Source organism: Saccopteryx leptura, chromosome 6 (genome assembly GCF_036850995.1).
Source record: "Saccopteryx leptura isolate mSacLep1 chromosome 6, mSacLep1_pri_phased_curated, whole genome shotgun sequence".
Classification (NCBI taxonomy): Eukaryota; Metazoa; Chordata; class Mammalia; order Chiroptera; family Emballonuridae; genus Saccopteryx; species Saccopteryx leptura.
In genome coordinates, this window is record NC_089508.1 from 163,588,041 (window position 1) to 163,601,600 (window position 13,560).

At 43.1% G+C, this 13,560-nt stretch overlaps 1 protein-coding gene across 1 annotated transcript; it reads right to left on the reverse strand.

The window, feature by feature from the left end:
• Nucleotides 1–8,620: 8,620 nt before the first annotated feature.
• Nucleotides 8,621–10,812, reverse strand: TAF7 (TATA-box binding protein associated factor 7). Its single transcript, XM_066342721.1, has 2 exons — nucleotides 10,573–10,812; nucleotides 8,621–10,450 (listed from the first exon to the last, which is right to left on the reverse strand). Exon 2 carries the CDS (start codon nucleotides 10,167–10,169, stop codon nucleotides 9,099–9,101), a length of 1,071 nt encoding a protein of 356 aa, XP_066198818.1. The 5' UTR covers nucleotides 10,170–10,450; nucleotides 10,573–10,812; the 3' UTR covers nucleotides 8,621–9,098.
• Nucleotides 10,813–13,560: the final 2,748 nt, after the last annotated feature.

Here is a 13,560-nt window from a genome sequence, read left to right on the forward strand (position 1 = left end):
GGTCGCCTGCTCGCCCACTGGTCCGGATGGAAGTCGACTCTCTGAAGCTGTTGAGCGTCTCTGCTCCCGCCGCCTACTCTCGGCTATCACTCCGCGGCCGGAAAAGCCGCTTCACCCCAGGCCCGGCCGTGGGCCACCCTCCTCGCCCTCCCGGCCCTGAAATAACTCCCGCCTGGCGACATCGGCCGGCGCGAGGTCCTGCTGCGCGCCCTGTGGGCGAGGCCCGGGAACCGCCATCCCTGCGCGCGCCGGGACGCCAAACACATAAACGCTTTTAAGAAAACACAGAAACTGAAAGCGCTAAGACAAATTCTTGCAAGGACGGGGAGAGTCGGGGCGCTGCTTTTCAAGCAGGGATGGGGGGGGGGGGTAATGCTTCCTTATTGGGCCAGACCCCTGCCTCCCCAACTGTCGCTGGGAGAAACAAAATGAGAGCTGCTCGCAGTTGATAAAGCCTAGAAACAGAGTCAATCTACCCAAATATTTTTAATAGAGAAGACAAACAAACCACCAGGGTTTTTTTTGGTTTTTTTTACATAACAATCGGTGGCTGCTTTTGATTAGCAAACTCTTAATCCTCTCTGGGACGAGAAGGGCAGCTCTGTTAGGGACTGGCTCACAGGGCCTTCTCATGGTCCCGCTGCTGGGGACGCTGGAAGGAGCCTGAGGCAGGCAGATGTGCTACCCTGGGCTTGCAGAGCTGGAGAAGGGGTATTTTGTGGCCACATCGCCAGGGATCTGGAGCTAGAACCCTGGGAGCTGGTGGGACTGAATCCTCATCATTTCTAGAAGTAGGACATGGCATTTTACAACTGGCTTGGAAAAGAGACTGTCTATTGCTAAGAAATTTGATAGTAAATGAAATATAGAAAAGAAAGGCTCTTAGCATGAATAATTTTTGGCAGAACTTTACTTTCTCTAAAACAAAGAGACTTTTAGCAGAACTTTTCTAAAAAGACTCCCTATTCCTGGCCTTGAGGCTAGTATCCCAGACTGTGGCCTTGGGCTAGCTTTGCAAGTTGCAGGCGTTTTCAGAATGTTTCTCCCTGAATTAACCCTATAGGTAAACACTGTAAGAAGGCTTGTTTCAGTGCTTTGTTTTACTGCTATGCTTTCTCTCCTCCCCATTCCTCAATCAGTATGTAATTTTGCCTTTAAAAGCTAGTCCCAGACTGTAGTTGGGACCGCAAGATTTGAAAGGCGACGGCCTTTGTGTAGTTGCACAGCTAGCTAATAAAGACTCCCTCGTTTCTTAATTTGACTTCTTGATTGTGTAGCAGGAGGTCTGTTTCTCGCTGTTCCAATACAACAGTAAAGGGCTGTGTGGCTCCAGCTGTCTATACTTGCTAAGTTTCAAGGTTCTTGAGGAGCCATAGAGTTTTGTGCAGCAGCCACCTAAGTTCGGGATATAAAATGACAGTGCACCTAGCTCCCAAAATAAGGGGTGATTTGGGACATCCACTTTTCCCTCCCAGATACTCACAATCCAAGCATTAGAACATATTCTCTTAAAATTTACATTCCAAGACTTAATTGAACTTTTACTTTGGGGTTAAAAACAAAATGGGGGAAAGGGAAGAAGGTATTATGAAATTATTTTCTCTTTCATCTAGGAAGCTTTCCTTGTCTGATTATCTCTGGCTGTTATATGTATGATTATATTTAAAAGTAAGGCACTGGCCTGACCAGGAGGTGGCGCAGTGGATAAAGCGTTGGACTGGGATGCGGAAGGACCTAGGTTCGAGACCCCGAGGTCGCCAGCTTGAGTGCAGACTCATCTGGTTTGAGCAAAGCTCACCAGCTTGGCTCCAGCAAGGGGTTGCTCGGTATGCTGGAGGCCTACGGTCAAGGCACATATGAGAAAGCAATCAATGAACAACTAAGGTGTTGCAACGAGCAATGAAAAACTAATGATTGATGCTTCTCATCTCTCTCCATTCCTGTCTGTCTGTCCCTGTCTATCCCTCTCTCTGACTCACTCTGTCTCTGTAATAAATAAATAAATAAATAAATAAATAAATAAATAAATAAAAGTAAGGCACTGAAAAGCAGAGAGTTTGTCAGCAGATTGATTTTATTATAGTGTGACCTGGCCTTTTCTTGAAGCATGCCCAGATGTCAGTATTTGGGTTTTTCTCAGGAACCGCATGGTTTCTTCAGAAAATAATCTTCCGATTGACTCCACGTTTGAGGGTGTGTGTGTGTTTGAAGGGGTGTGGGTGAGGTGGATATTCCATGGATACTGATTTAATGAAACTAAGGTGGGGGAAGAGGGGTGACAGTCCTGCAGATATAAGATATAGATTTTCACATAATTACTTTGTTTGATGCTGCACACCCCAACCTTTTTTTTTAAGAATGTGCCTTTTATCTTTTAAAAAAAATTTTATTTTAGAGAAGAGAGAGAGAGAGAAAGAGAGAGACAGAGAGAGAGAAGGGGGAGGGGCAGGAAGCATCAACTCCCATATGTGCCTTTAACAGACAAGCCCAGGGTTTTGAACCAGTGACCTCAGTGTTTCCAGGTCGATGCTTTATCCACTGCGCCACCACAGGACTGGCTTGTACACCCCAACCTTTACATGTGCCTTTCTCTGACTTTGAGCCTTTGCTTCAGTTTACTTAGAAAATAAACTTCTCATCTATAGAATGGGGAGGAAAGAGTCACCTAGATTCCTAGGGTGCCACAGGGATCTTGGACATCCAACAGCTCTGAAGACAGACTTTAATGAACCTCGTTTCCAGCCCCACACCTTCCCCTTCCTTAGAAATGTCTACTTGTAAAAATTGAGCCTCTCACAGGTTCTGTATGAAGTGGCTTGTTTCTTTTTGGTATACCTCCTTGGGACATTTGGCATGGAACTTCCCCTGAATTAATCACTTATTCATCTGCTTTGGCATGAAAACGGCTTGACAGCTATCATTTAATGTTGTCTCATCTCTTATTTTCTTAACCTTGAGTGTTACTATTATTTTGGCAGACTTTTTGACAGAGAAAAGATATGTGAGAACAATCTACCATTTTAAACTAAAAAAAGGTTTTTAAATCCTTCATGTCATATTTGAGGGTTGTTTTAATGTTTTGGTATGACCCTCGGGAAAAAAAGAAAAAAGTATATTTTAATGTTTATTGTGGAAGCCCTGTCAAGCATCTAGAAATGCATTTAATATTTTAATAATGACCATGATTTTCAACTAATTACATCTGGTTCATTGTTTGTTTGGTTTTTTTAAAAAAAAAACATACTGAGTTCTGGCCCTGGCTGGTTTGCTCAGTGGATAGAGCATTTGCCCCGTGTGCAGACATCCTGGGTTTGACCCCCGGTCAGGGCACACATGAAAAGCAACCATCAGCTTCTCTTCCTTCTCTCTCATCCCCTTTTCTTTCTTCCCCTCTCACTCCCCTTTCTCTCTCTTCCCCACTCATAGCCAGTGGCTAGATTGGTTCAAGCACTGGCTCCAGGATCTAAGGATAGCTTGGTTAATTCTAGCATCAGCCCTAGACGGGGGTTGTTGGGTAGATCCCGGTTAGGGCGCATGCAGGAGTCTGTCTCTCTACTTCCCCTCCTCTCACTTAAAAAAAAAAAAAAAAAACAGCAAAAAAATAACCATACTAAGTTCTTACAAGAGATGCAGGATACAGCAATAAATTATCAACTGCTTTTAAATTCAGTTTATATGTTTTGGAAAAAACAAATTAGTAAAGGCCTGTTTCTGCTGTAATTTATAAACTGTGATTTAGAGTCTTTATTTTGAAACCAACCACATTTAAAACAGCTGTTTCTTCATAATTTTCTACCATTTTGATAACTAATTCAACTAATTATTTAATCCATGTTATGTTCAGACCTTAGTAAATAGGCAATAAGTTTGTTTTTTATTGTCTACTATATTCCACACATTGTTCTAACTCCTTTATATGTACCAACTCAATAGCCAATAGCCAAGAACTCAACAGATCTCCAAGGTAGTTAATATTATCACCTGTATTTTAGAGATGAGGAAACTGAGGCAGATTGTTATTTGCCCAAGATAACACATTAGGTCACTGAGCTAGGATACAGACCCAGGCAGCATTACATCTCTCTTTTTTTTTTTTTTTTTTCATTTTTCTGAAGCTGGAAACGGAGAGGCAGTCAGACAGACTCCCGCATGTGCCCGACCGGGATCCACCCGGCATGCCCACCAGGGGGCGATGCTCTGCCCCTCTGGGGCGTCGCTCTGTTGCATCCAGAGCCACCCTAGCACCTGAGGCAGAGGCCACAGAGCCGTCCTCAGTGCCCAGGCCATCTTTGCTCCAACGGAGCCTCGGCTGCGGGAGGGGAAGAGAGAGACAGAGAGGAAGGAGAGGGGGAGGGGCGGAGAAGCAGATGGGCGCCCCTCCTGTGTGCCCCCGCCGGGAATCGAACCTGGGACCCCCGCACGCCAGGCCGACGCTCTACCGCTGAGCCAACCGGCCAGGGCCAGCATTACATCTCTTAATCTTCAGATTTTAATCTCTACTGTTCAGTAAATTTAATGACTAACAGGTCAAAATGCCTACTAGTGAATTTACAGTCTAGTGGGAGATATGAACAACAGGCAATTTACACTTAGTGTGATAAATGCGTAACAACACTTATCCCAGTATGTCACAGGAGAAAGCCCAAGTCCAAGGAGGCTTCTCCTTCCTTGGTTCTTGCCATGCTCACAAGAATGAATTCAGGGGAGAAACAGGGTGCAGCAATCAGGCAGAGCAAGCAGTTTATTAAGCAAAGTATACACTTGGCACGAGGCATAAGCAGGCAGCTAGCTAGCCTGAGTGCCCCATCTTCTGGGGTCTTAAGAGTTATACTGTATTCCCTTAGCTTCAAGGCTTTTTTTCTGTTTTCGGACAGACCCTGTCGGGTTTCAAAGCTCCCCTTCCCTGACACTGGGACTAACATAGTGTTTCAAGTATGTCTGGACATCTGATGATTTGTTTTGTAAGACCTTGAGACTGCTGACTCCCTCCTTTAGTGGGTGAGGTAAACCCCGTTTTCTTCTCCCCTCCCCTATTCCTGCCCTGGTAACTTTCTGTCCTACCTAACAAGTAAGAGTAATAAAGAATGCAAGAGAATATACATAGCCTGACCTGTGGTGGCACAGTGGATCAAGTGTTGACCTGGAATGCTGAGGTCGCTGGTTCAAAACTCCAGGCTTGTCTGGTCAAGGCACATATGAGAAACAACCACCATGAGTTTATGCTTCCCACTCTACCCATTGCCTTTCTTTCTCTCTATAAAATCAATAAATGAAATCTTTAAAAAAGAGAGAGAATACAAACAGTAAACGTTTAGTCCAGGACTTCATATACAGTGTCTGGTACTGTTTGGCACAATATTTATTGAATAAGAGGGAAACACAGAGTATAGGCAAGGCCATAATAGAAGTGCTTAACCTAGATGGAGATCAAGAAAGACTTGCTAGTCATTGATATTTAGTTTGAGACTGAAGGTTAAATAGGATGTGGCTAAATAAAGGGGAGAGTCTTATAGGTGAACAGCTTGTTAAAAGTCTCTAAAGCTCGGGACAGGAAGAGGAGTAAACTTCTTGAAAAAATGTAAATAAGCTCAGTATGGATTGAAAACAGTGTGATGATGTGGCTGGAGCACTCATAATCCTGAGTATCTTTTTAATCCTGAAAAAATGATGTACCACTGGTTTTAAGCATAGGCTGACATGGTAAAATATATCTTAGATCACTTTGGTGGCCGGGTCAAAAAACTAAGTTAGATGTTAAGTTTATATAAACACACACAGTTAGGAAGCTACTGATGTTTGCTAGGCATGAGATACTAATGGCTTTTATTGGGACAGTAGCAGTGGGGATGAAGTGAAGTAAGTGGCTGTAGAGCTTTTTAGAAAGTAGAATCAGTAGTGAGGGGCAGTAGTCAAAGGTTTTGGGTTCCATTTCTAGTTTCAGCAACTGGGATGGGTAGCAGCACTATTTAATTTCAGTCATGAAACACAGGAGGAAGAGCAGGCTTTCAAAAGGAAGAAACAGTAAGCTGCATTTAACATTTAGGGATGAGCTGTTTAAGGGAACACTTGCAAGTGTTTCCTGTACACAGTTGGCCATACTAAATCTGAAGTTCAGAAGACATCAGGCTTAGAAATATGGGACTGAAAATCAGCAGAGCTGCTGCTGGGAGGGGGCAGTGCGGTGGGGAGTGGAAAAGGGTATAGGGGGAAATAAATGGTGATGGATAGAAACTTGACTTGAAGGGGTGAACACACTATATGGTGTACAGATGTGTTGTAGAATTGTGTACCTGAAACCTGTATAATTTTGTTAACCAGTGTCAGTCCAATAAATTTAATTAAACAATCATCAGAGCTAATAACTGAAATGGGGGTAATGAAATCACTAATTTTGTTTTTTTTTATGCAGCATCTCTCCTTCCCATGATTAATGGCACTTAGCCATCATGGGTGTTAAGGTCTTCATAAGAATAAATAAAGCTAACTAAGGTGAGAGCTTTTCAGGTGTCAAGTCTTCTAAGAAAATACCCAAAGTACTAAAAGGAGAATTTGTTCCATGCCACCCTTATGAATCACAACTTGCCTCTATTATGTGCAAACCTCGAGAAATAACTCAAAGTCTAGCTATTGAGAGAAGCCTTGCTTACACATCCATAGTCTGTACTGAAATCTTAAAATTGTAAAAACACTTTGGTAAAAGAAAAATGAGCAGATAACAGAGAAAAATCAGTCTTGTGAGGTCTTCGTGTATGGCACAAGACACCTGCATGTATGATTATAGATTTGAGAGGGCCGAAAAACTTGTCTACCATTTCACCACTAACGTTTGTCAAATACCTAGCTAAAATGGGCTTTAAATGTTTGCTTCGTGAGGCTAGTATTTTCAAACCAAAAATGTCCTTTATAAACCAATGTAATAAATGAATTGCAGGCAACTCTGCATTTCTTAACTTTTCATCACTGATTCTTCCAAATAGCTCATGTGAGACATCAGATTAGAATCTTTATTTTAGTGAGAGGAGGGAAGACAGAGACAGACTCCCACATGCCCCAACTAGAATGAACTAGGCAAGCCCAGGAGAGGGCAATGCTCTGCCATCTAGGGCCCTTGCTCTGTTGCAACTGTAGCCATTTTTTTGGTGCCTCAGGCAGAGGCCAAGGAGCCATCCTCACCTCTGGGGGCCAATTCACTGCAACTGAGCCGGTGCTACAGGAAAGGATAAGAGAGAGAGAGAGAGGTGAGAAGGGGAGGAGTGGAAAAGCAGATGGGCGCTTCTCCTGTGTGCCCTGACCGGGAATCGAACCCAGGACATCCACATGCCAGGCTGATGCTCTACCACTGAGCCAACCTACCAGAGCAGATTAGAATCTTTAGCACATGTAAAATATGTTAAAATTATGTTTAAGAAATCCTGAAATATCAGGCTATGTACTGACTTCCTTTGTGAGCTGTCGTGGACGCTAAATGGCAAAAAGCCTTTGTAGATTCTAGGCTTAGCAAAAGGCTGAATTCTCCCCCCTCCATATTGGCTATGAAGCTGAGTATTTGCACCCACTTCACTTGCTTCCTTAAGTTGCTGGAAGCAATTTACATGCCCTTCCTCCTACTCTGTGTTTAGATGTTGATTTCACTTATGCATGGTAGGGGGATTCCTGTTTTTGCCTTGGGAGAGTTCCTGCTTTAGCCTCATTTGTGTAACTTTGTAACAAGGACTTCCTTGATTTGCACATGGCTATATAATAAAGCAAACTGGGGTTATGGGACACTCAGATATTGCCATCAGCATTTGAAGAGTCCTCCCGGTCCCATTTTTTCTTGATGAGTATGTTTCCTTAATTCCAGTTATTAGGAGCTGTGCAGGTCCACGGCAGTGAGCGATTTTGATAAACTGACATGGACAAATCACCTCAATTCTCAGAATATTAAATAATTGCAGAAATTAGATTGAAAATATTTGGAAATATAATCTTAAACCAACCAAATGAAATGATTCCTTCAACAATAACTGACAGTCCTTGCTTTGTTTGTCCCTAACATATTAAGGAGATGAGTATAATGCTTTAAAAAAAAAAAACCCTACAAAGCATTAAAAAAGATCTTCATGTACAAAAGGATAGTTTAGGAAGGTTCTATACCTAGTGATTTTTTCTCTCATGAAATGAGAGGCAAGGAGACAGAAAAGACAGACTCCCACATGCACCCCAACCAGGATCCACCCAGCAACTGCTCCCCCCCCCCCCAGATCTTCTGCCATGGATGTGGGAGGGGAAGAGAGGAAGGGGGAGGGTGGTGATGGGAAAACAGATGGTCGCTTCTCCTGTGTCCTGACTGGGAATCAAACCTGGACTTCTACATGCTGGGTTGGTGCTCTACCACAGAGCCAACCGGCCAGGGCTTTGTACCTGTGATTCTTAACCTCCAAATGGAACAGGTGGATTAGAAACTTAAAATACAAAGATGACATTTCCCAATTTGCTTTTACCTGCCGTTTATCTGTTTCTTAAAATCCAACATAACTGCTTCTTTCCCTACGACACAGGACCAAAATGCTGTCATTAAACCCCACCCACCACCTCACAAGCAGATCTGACACCCCTACCCCTAAAAGAACAAGACACATTATGAGGTAAAAACTATTTTTTATTGTACTAAAACAACTTTATAAAATGACTTGCAACTCTATATATAGAAAAACAGCCTGGAAAATAAGCTACTGCATAGGAAAACATATGCAAACTAGCTTCACTGCTTCTATACTTCTCTTCTAGCAACAGCAGCTTCTTACAAACGGAGAAACAGTAGCAAAGTCCTGCAGTGAAACTAATTACTAAGGTTGAACTGTTCATTCCACTAATCATACAACTTTCCTACATTTATAGCTGTCATACATTCTTCCTACAGGATACTCAGCAAAGACCTGAAAGACAAATAAAATAGAAATTCACATTTATATTTGTCTATTAAGGCAAATGCAATAGAAGGCAGCAGAGAAAATAGGAATTTACTGCAAGGTTATATCTAGTCCAGGTGATAAAGTTGAAAGTTTTCTTCTAATGCTGACCACTCTATGGAATGAAATTAAGTATCAAAACTCTTCTTACTTCTCTAGGAGTGATTCTAGCTCTTCTTGCAAAGAGCTGAGCTGCTCCTTTTCTCGGTCTTCCTTTTGTTTGAGTTCATCCAGCACAGCTTGAAATCTATTCTTGAGAGCCAAGTTTTCCACTTTCATGATGAGATCTTCCTGTCGTTTTGCCCTGTCCTGGGTCTCTTGGAGCTTGCCTTTTATGTTATCAATCTGTTTCTGAATTCCCATAACCAGCTGATTGGTTCCCTCGTTTTCCTGGTGCTGTTCATCTGATGTATTTAGCTTGTCTTGAAGCTGTCTTTCCAGATCTTCCTCAGTGTCGATGATGTTTATATCTTCTTCATCTTGATGCTGTGTCTCATCTTCATCATCACTGGTGCTGCTGAGATCATTGAATATCTCCCGAAGCTCGTCATGTTCTAATGAGTCATGGCCTTGCCTGTGGCCTGACATTCCTGGAGAAGAGATATCAAGGCCTTGATTTTCTGTTTCTTTTGTTTCATCTTCAGCAATTATTTCCCAACGAGTACTGACAGCTTCAGCATCTGTACTCAGCAAACGCTTCACTTCTTTTTCCACATCTGGTGATTCAATATACTTTTTCTTTGCCGTCTTCCGGAACCTTCTCTTTCTGACATTTTTTAGTGGCAGGGTGATTCCATGGTTCCATATAAACTTTTTCTCTTTGTCCTTATCCTTTTTTTTGCTTGCTTTGGGATCTGCAGCCGCTGCAGCAGCCGCAGCAGCAGCAACTGGTTCCTCCACTGGAGGATAGAGATCACCATCAACTGTGGATACAAGCATCTGACAGACATCAGCTGTCTTGTAAAAGGTTTTTTTATCAATGGTTTTCAAACTTTCTATAACACACGGCAGATCTACCAATTTTGAAGCCAGTGGGACCCGGTCCACTCTGACGATTCCATGACGACCATCCGGGTGCAACTCAATTGTCAGTCTGTCTTTCAGGTTGACATGGCCAGACTGCACTGCCCGCCTCACAGTAGAAGCATATTCCGGAGGTAGGCGTAGGATAAACTGGCTCTCTAATTCATGAGGAGCATCATCTTTGCTCTTACTCATCTTTGTTTCTTTTTAACTCACTTCTCTAAAAAGTCCCAGCTTTTAGAGTTTGTTATGAATTGAATTACTTAAGTATTACAACAGCTAAGTGTCTATTGTCTTAATTTCGTATCAAGCACCAAATCTTTTAAAATAAGCTATGACTGAATACCAGTTGTTACTGACACTGGCTGCTTGTCAGGTCCTTTTAAATATATTAGCTGTAATGCCAAGTTCCAACCTCTAGATGCCGCAGCCGGACAATGCAGACAGCAAGCGAGCAGGAAAGCAAATGGCGGCTCCTGCGGAATAATTTGCAGCACAGAAAGTTAAGATCCCAGCAGACACACCAATCCACAACCCCTCAGAACAAAGACAGTCAAAAAGCGGGGCGCAGTGAGCTCTCTTCGCCTCCGATACTTACAATCCGGTGACGATTAGAAACCCAGTTCCTCCGGACTGGAGCGAGCCACTCGGAGAAAGGCGGCCAGGAGCCGAGCGTCGGCTTCCTGATTTCTTCGTTCCTCCGCCTCTAATAATGCAATTCGGTACTGATTATCACTGAAACGGCCCAGGACGGGCAGCGCGAAATCTCGCCAAGACTAGCAGCTCTAAACGCCAGACCGGCAGCTCCGCAGCTCCGCGCGTCCGTGCAGCAGATTAAATAGAGAAGAAAGCGCTACGTCACGGCTCGGGGCGGGAGACTGCTGTGAGTGACAGCACGACTCCGGCGGAAGTGCGGGGTGCCTCAGACCACGCAGGCGCATGGCGCAATTACGTTAGCCGGTGTAAGACTGTCTTCTCGCGAGAACTTGGCTTTAATACGAATGGAATAATTTTATAAAGAGTTATTGGTTTTTAAAGTATGTATGTAGATACCGGTTTCTAGAAAGACCTATTGAACTTCCCGCACCCACCCCCTCGACCTGCCGCTAAGCCAGGATTTTTGCTGGATCGCCGTGGGTCCGGATAGCTCGTTGGGCTTCCGGGTGATTGTCAGAAATAGGGCGTCCCTGTGGGAAGCGTCTTAGCTTCTGGAAACACCTCCGATGCTCCCCAGGGTATACCAGTCTGGGAGCCGATACAACAATTTATAACTATCCTGCATCGCATTTTAAAGTGCTCATATCAGTAGAATGAGGAGGACACGCTGCCTACTATATAATTCTAAGCCATAACATAGGTTATGAAAATGCCTGGAGTGAACCCATGGCCTACAGTCTGTTTCTGTGCAAAGGATCCCTAAGGAACAAGGATGATTCCTCTTTTTAACATGTTTGACGTAAATATTAATGTAAACAAAGAAGTAAGTGTTCTTTTAGAGGCACATGTTCGTTTAAGACAGAGTTGTCTGATAGAGAGGTGGTCTGATTAAGGTAGAATATAATTGAAGTACTACTCCCTGCCACTTACTTGCCAGTAATTTCTAAATTAGTTAGGAATTTTTTTTATTCTACCTTTTCTATTTTTTTTTTTTTTTTTGTATTTTTCTGAAGCTGGAAACGGGGAGAGACAGTCAGACAGACTCCCGCATGCGCCCCACCGGGATCCACCAGGCACACCCACCAGGGGGCGACGCTCTGCCCCTCCCGGGCGTCGCTCTGTTGCGACCAGAGCCACTCTAGTGCCTGGGGCAGAGGCCAAGGAGCCATCCCCAGCGCCCGGGCCATCTTTGCTCCAATGGAGCCTCGGCTGCGGGAGGGGAAGAGAGAGACAGAGAGGAAGGAGAAGGGGAGGGGTGGAGAAGCAGATGGGTGCTTCTCCTGTGTGCCCTGGCCGGGAATCGAACCTGGGACTTCTGCACGCCAGGCTGACGCTCTACCACTGAGCCAACCGGCCAGGGCCACCACCTTTTCTATTTTGATAATTGTTTTCTGCTTGTCTCTTCTATATGTAGTCAGGTATTCATCACCACATATCTGTAGTATTTAAGCCAAAATATGTAACAGTTTCTACTTATTTCTGGTCCATTTCACTTATTATTTTAATGGGATCAATTTGGTAGAGCATTAAGGTAATTACAATTTTAATTTCTAGGCCCTGGCCGGTTGGCTCAGTGGTAGAGCGTCAGCCTGGTGTGCAGGAGTCCCGGTTTGATTCCCGACCAGGGCATACAGGAGAAGCGGCCCATCTGCTTCTCCACCCCTCCCCCTCTCCTTCCTCTCTGTCTCTCTCTTCCCCTCCCGCAGCCAAGGCTCCACTGGAGCAAAGTTTGCCTGGGTTCTGAGGATGGCTCCATGTCCTCTGCCTCAGGCGCTAGAATGGCCCCGGTTGCGACAGAGCAATGCCCCAGATGGGCAGAGCATCGCCCCCTGGTGGGCATGCCGGGTGGATCCCCTTTGGGTGCATACGGGAGCCTGTCTGACTGCTTCCCCGTTTCCAACTTAAGAAAAAACATTTTTTTAATTTCTATCTTATAAAATATTAACAACTGCATACACATTTAAGAAAACACTATTAAAATGTGATTAACATTTCCAAATTTTGCTTTATTTATTTATGTATTTATTGTCTCCCTAACCCGAGTTTGGAAGGTCCATGATAATCAGGGGTCTTCTATCTTGTTCATCATGTCCCTGTACCTAGTCAAAAAATATTTCCTGATTGAATGAGTCAATTGATCCATCTAGGAGGAACATAAATATAGTTTAAATCCTATAATTTTTGAGAGAAAATACATTCTATGTCACTTTAAAATGAGAGTGTCACTTCATATACATTACCTAGGTAGTCAAGGACAGTACTAATTGTTATGAGCAGAGAGGTTTGCTAATTGTGTGAACGTGTCCTCTTTGGTGTAGGTAGACTGTGTATCATGGGAGGAAGTTAAAATGGCCTGGCACCAGTTTCTTTTTTTTTTAATGTTAGGTTTGAAGTTGAAATTATGGTTTTTAGGATAACTGTACCTTAGTTCTCTTTATTCTATAAGTAAGATTTTACTTATAGATATGAGTTTTAGCATGCTATCCTCCACATAATGCTTTACTTAACTATATAAAATGTGAGACCATACTTATAAATGAAAATAATCCAAATATTGCTTTGTATTTTAATTGCCTGTAAGTTTTATGATGCTCCAATATCCTTGTCTTAGAATGTAACCTGAGATAAAGTCTATGCAATTCTTACTTGCCAAAATTATGATGTATGTCAGTTAGTAAACTTTTCAATGAAAGATAGAGATAATTAGGATTAACTGAAGTTTCCTCTACAGTATCAACCTCCTTCAGTCCTGAAACATGTCTATTTTTGAATTTAATACACAGTTAGTTGTCTTCTATATCAAGTATGATGTTTTCTATAGGAAAAAAATCAACCTAATTTGCACTGGTTTAAACAATAAAAAAATGAGTTATCTCAAAAACCAAGTAGTCTAGAGCAGCTCTGTCCAATAGTAATCTAATGTGAACCT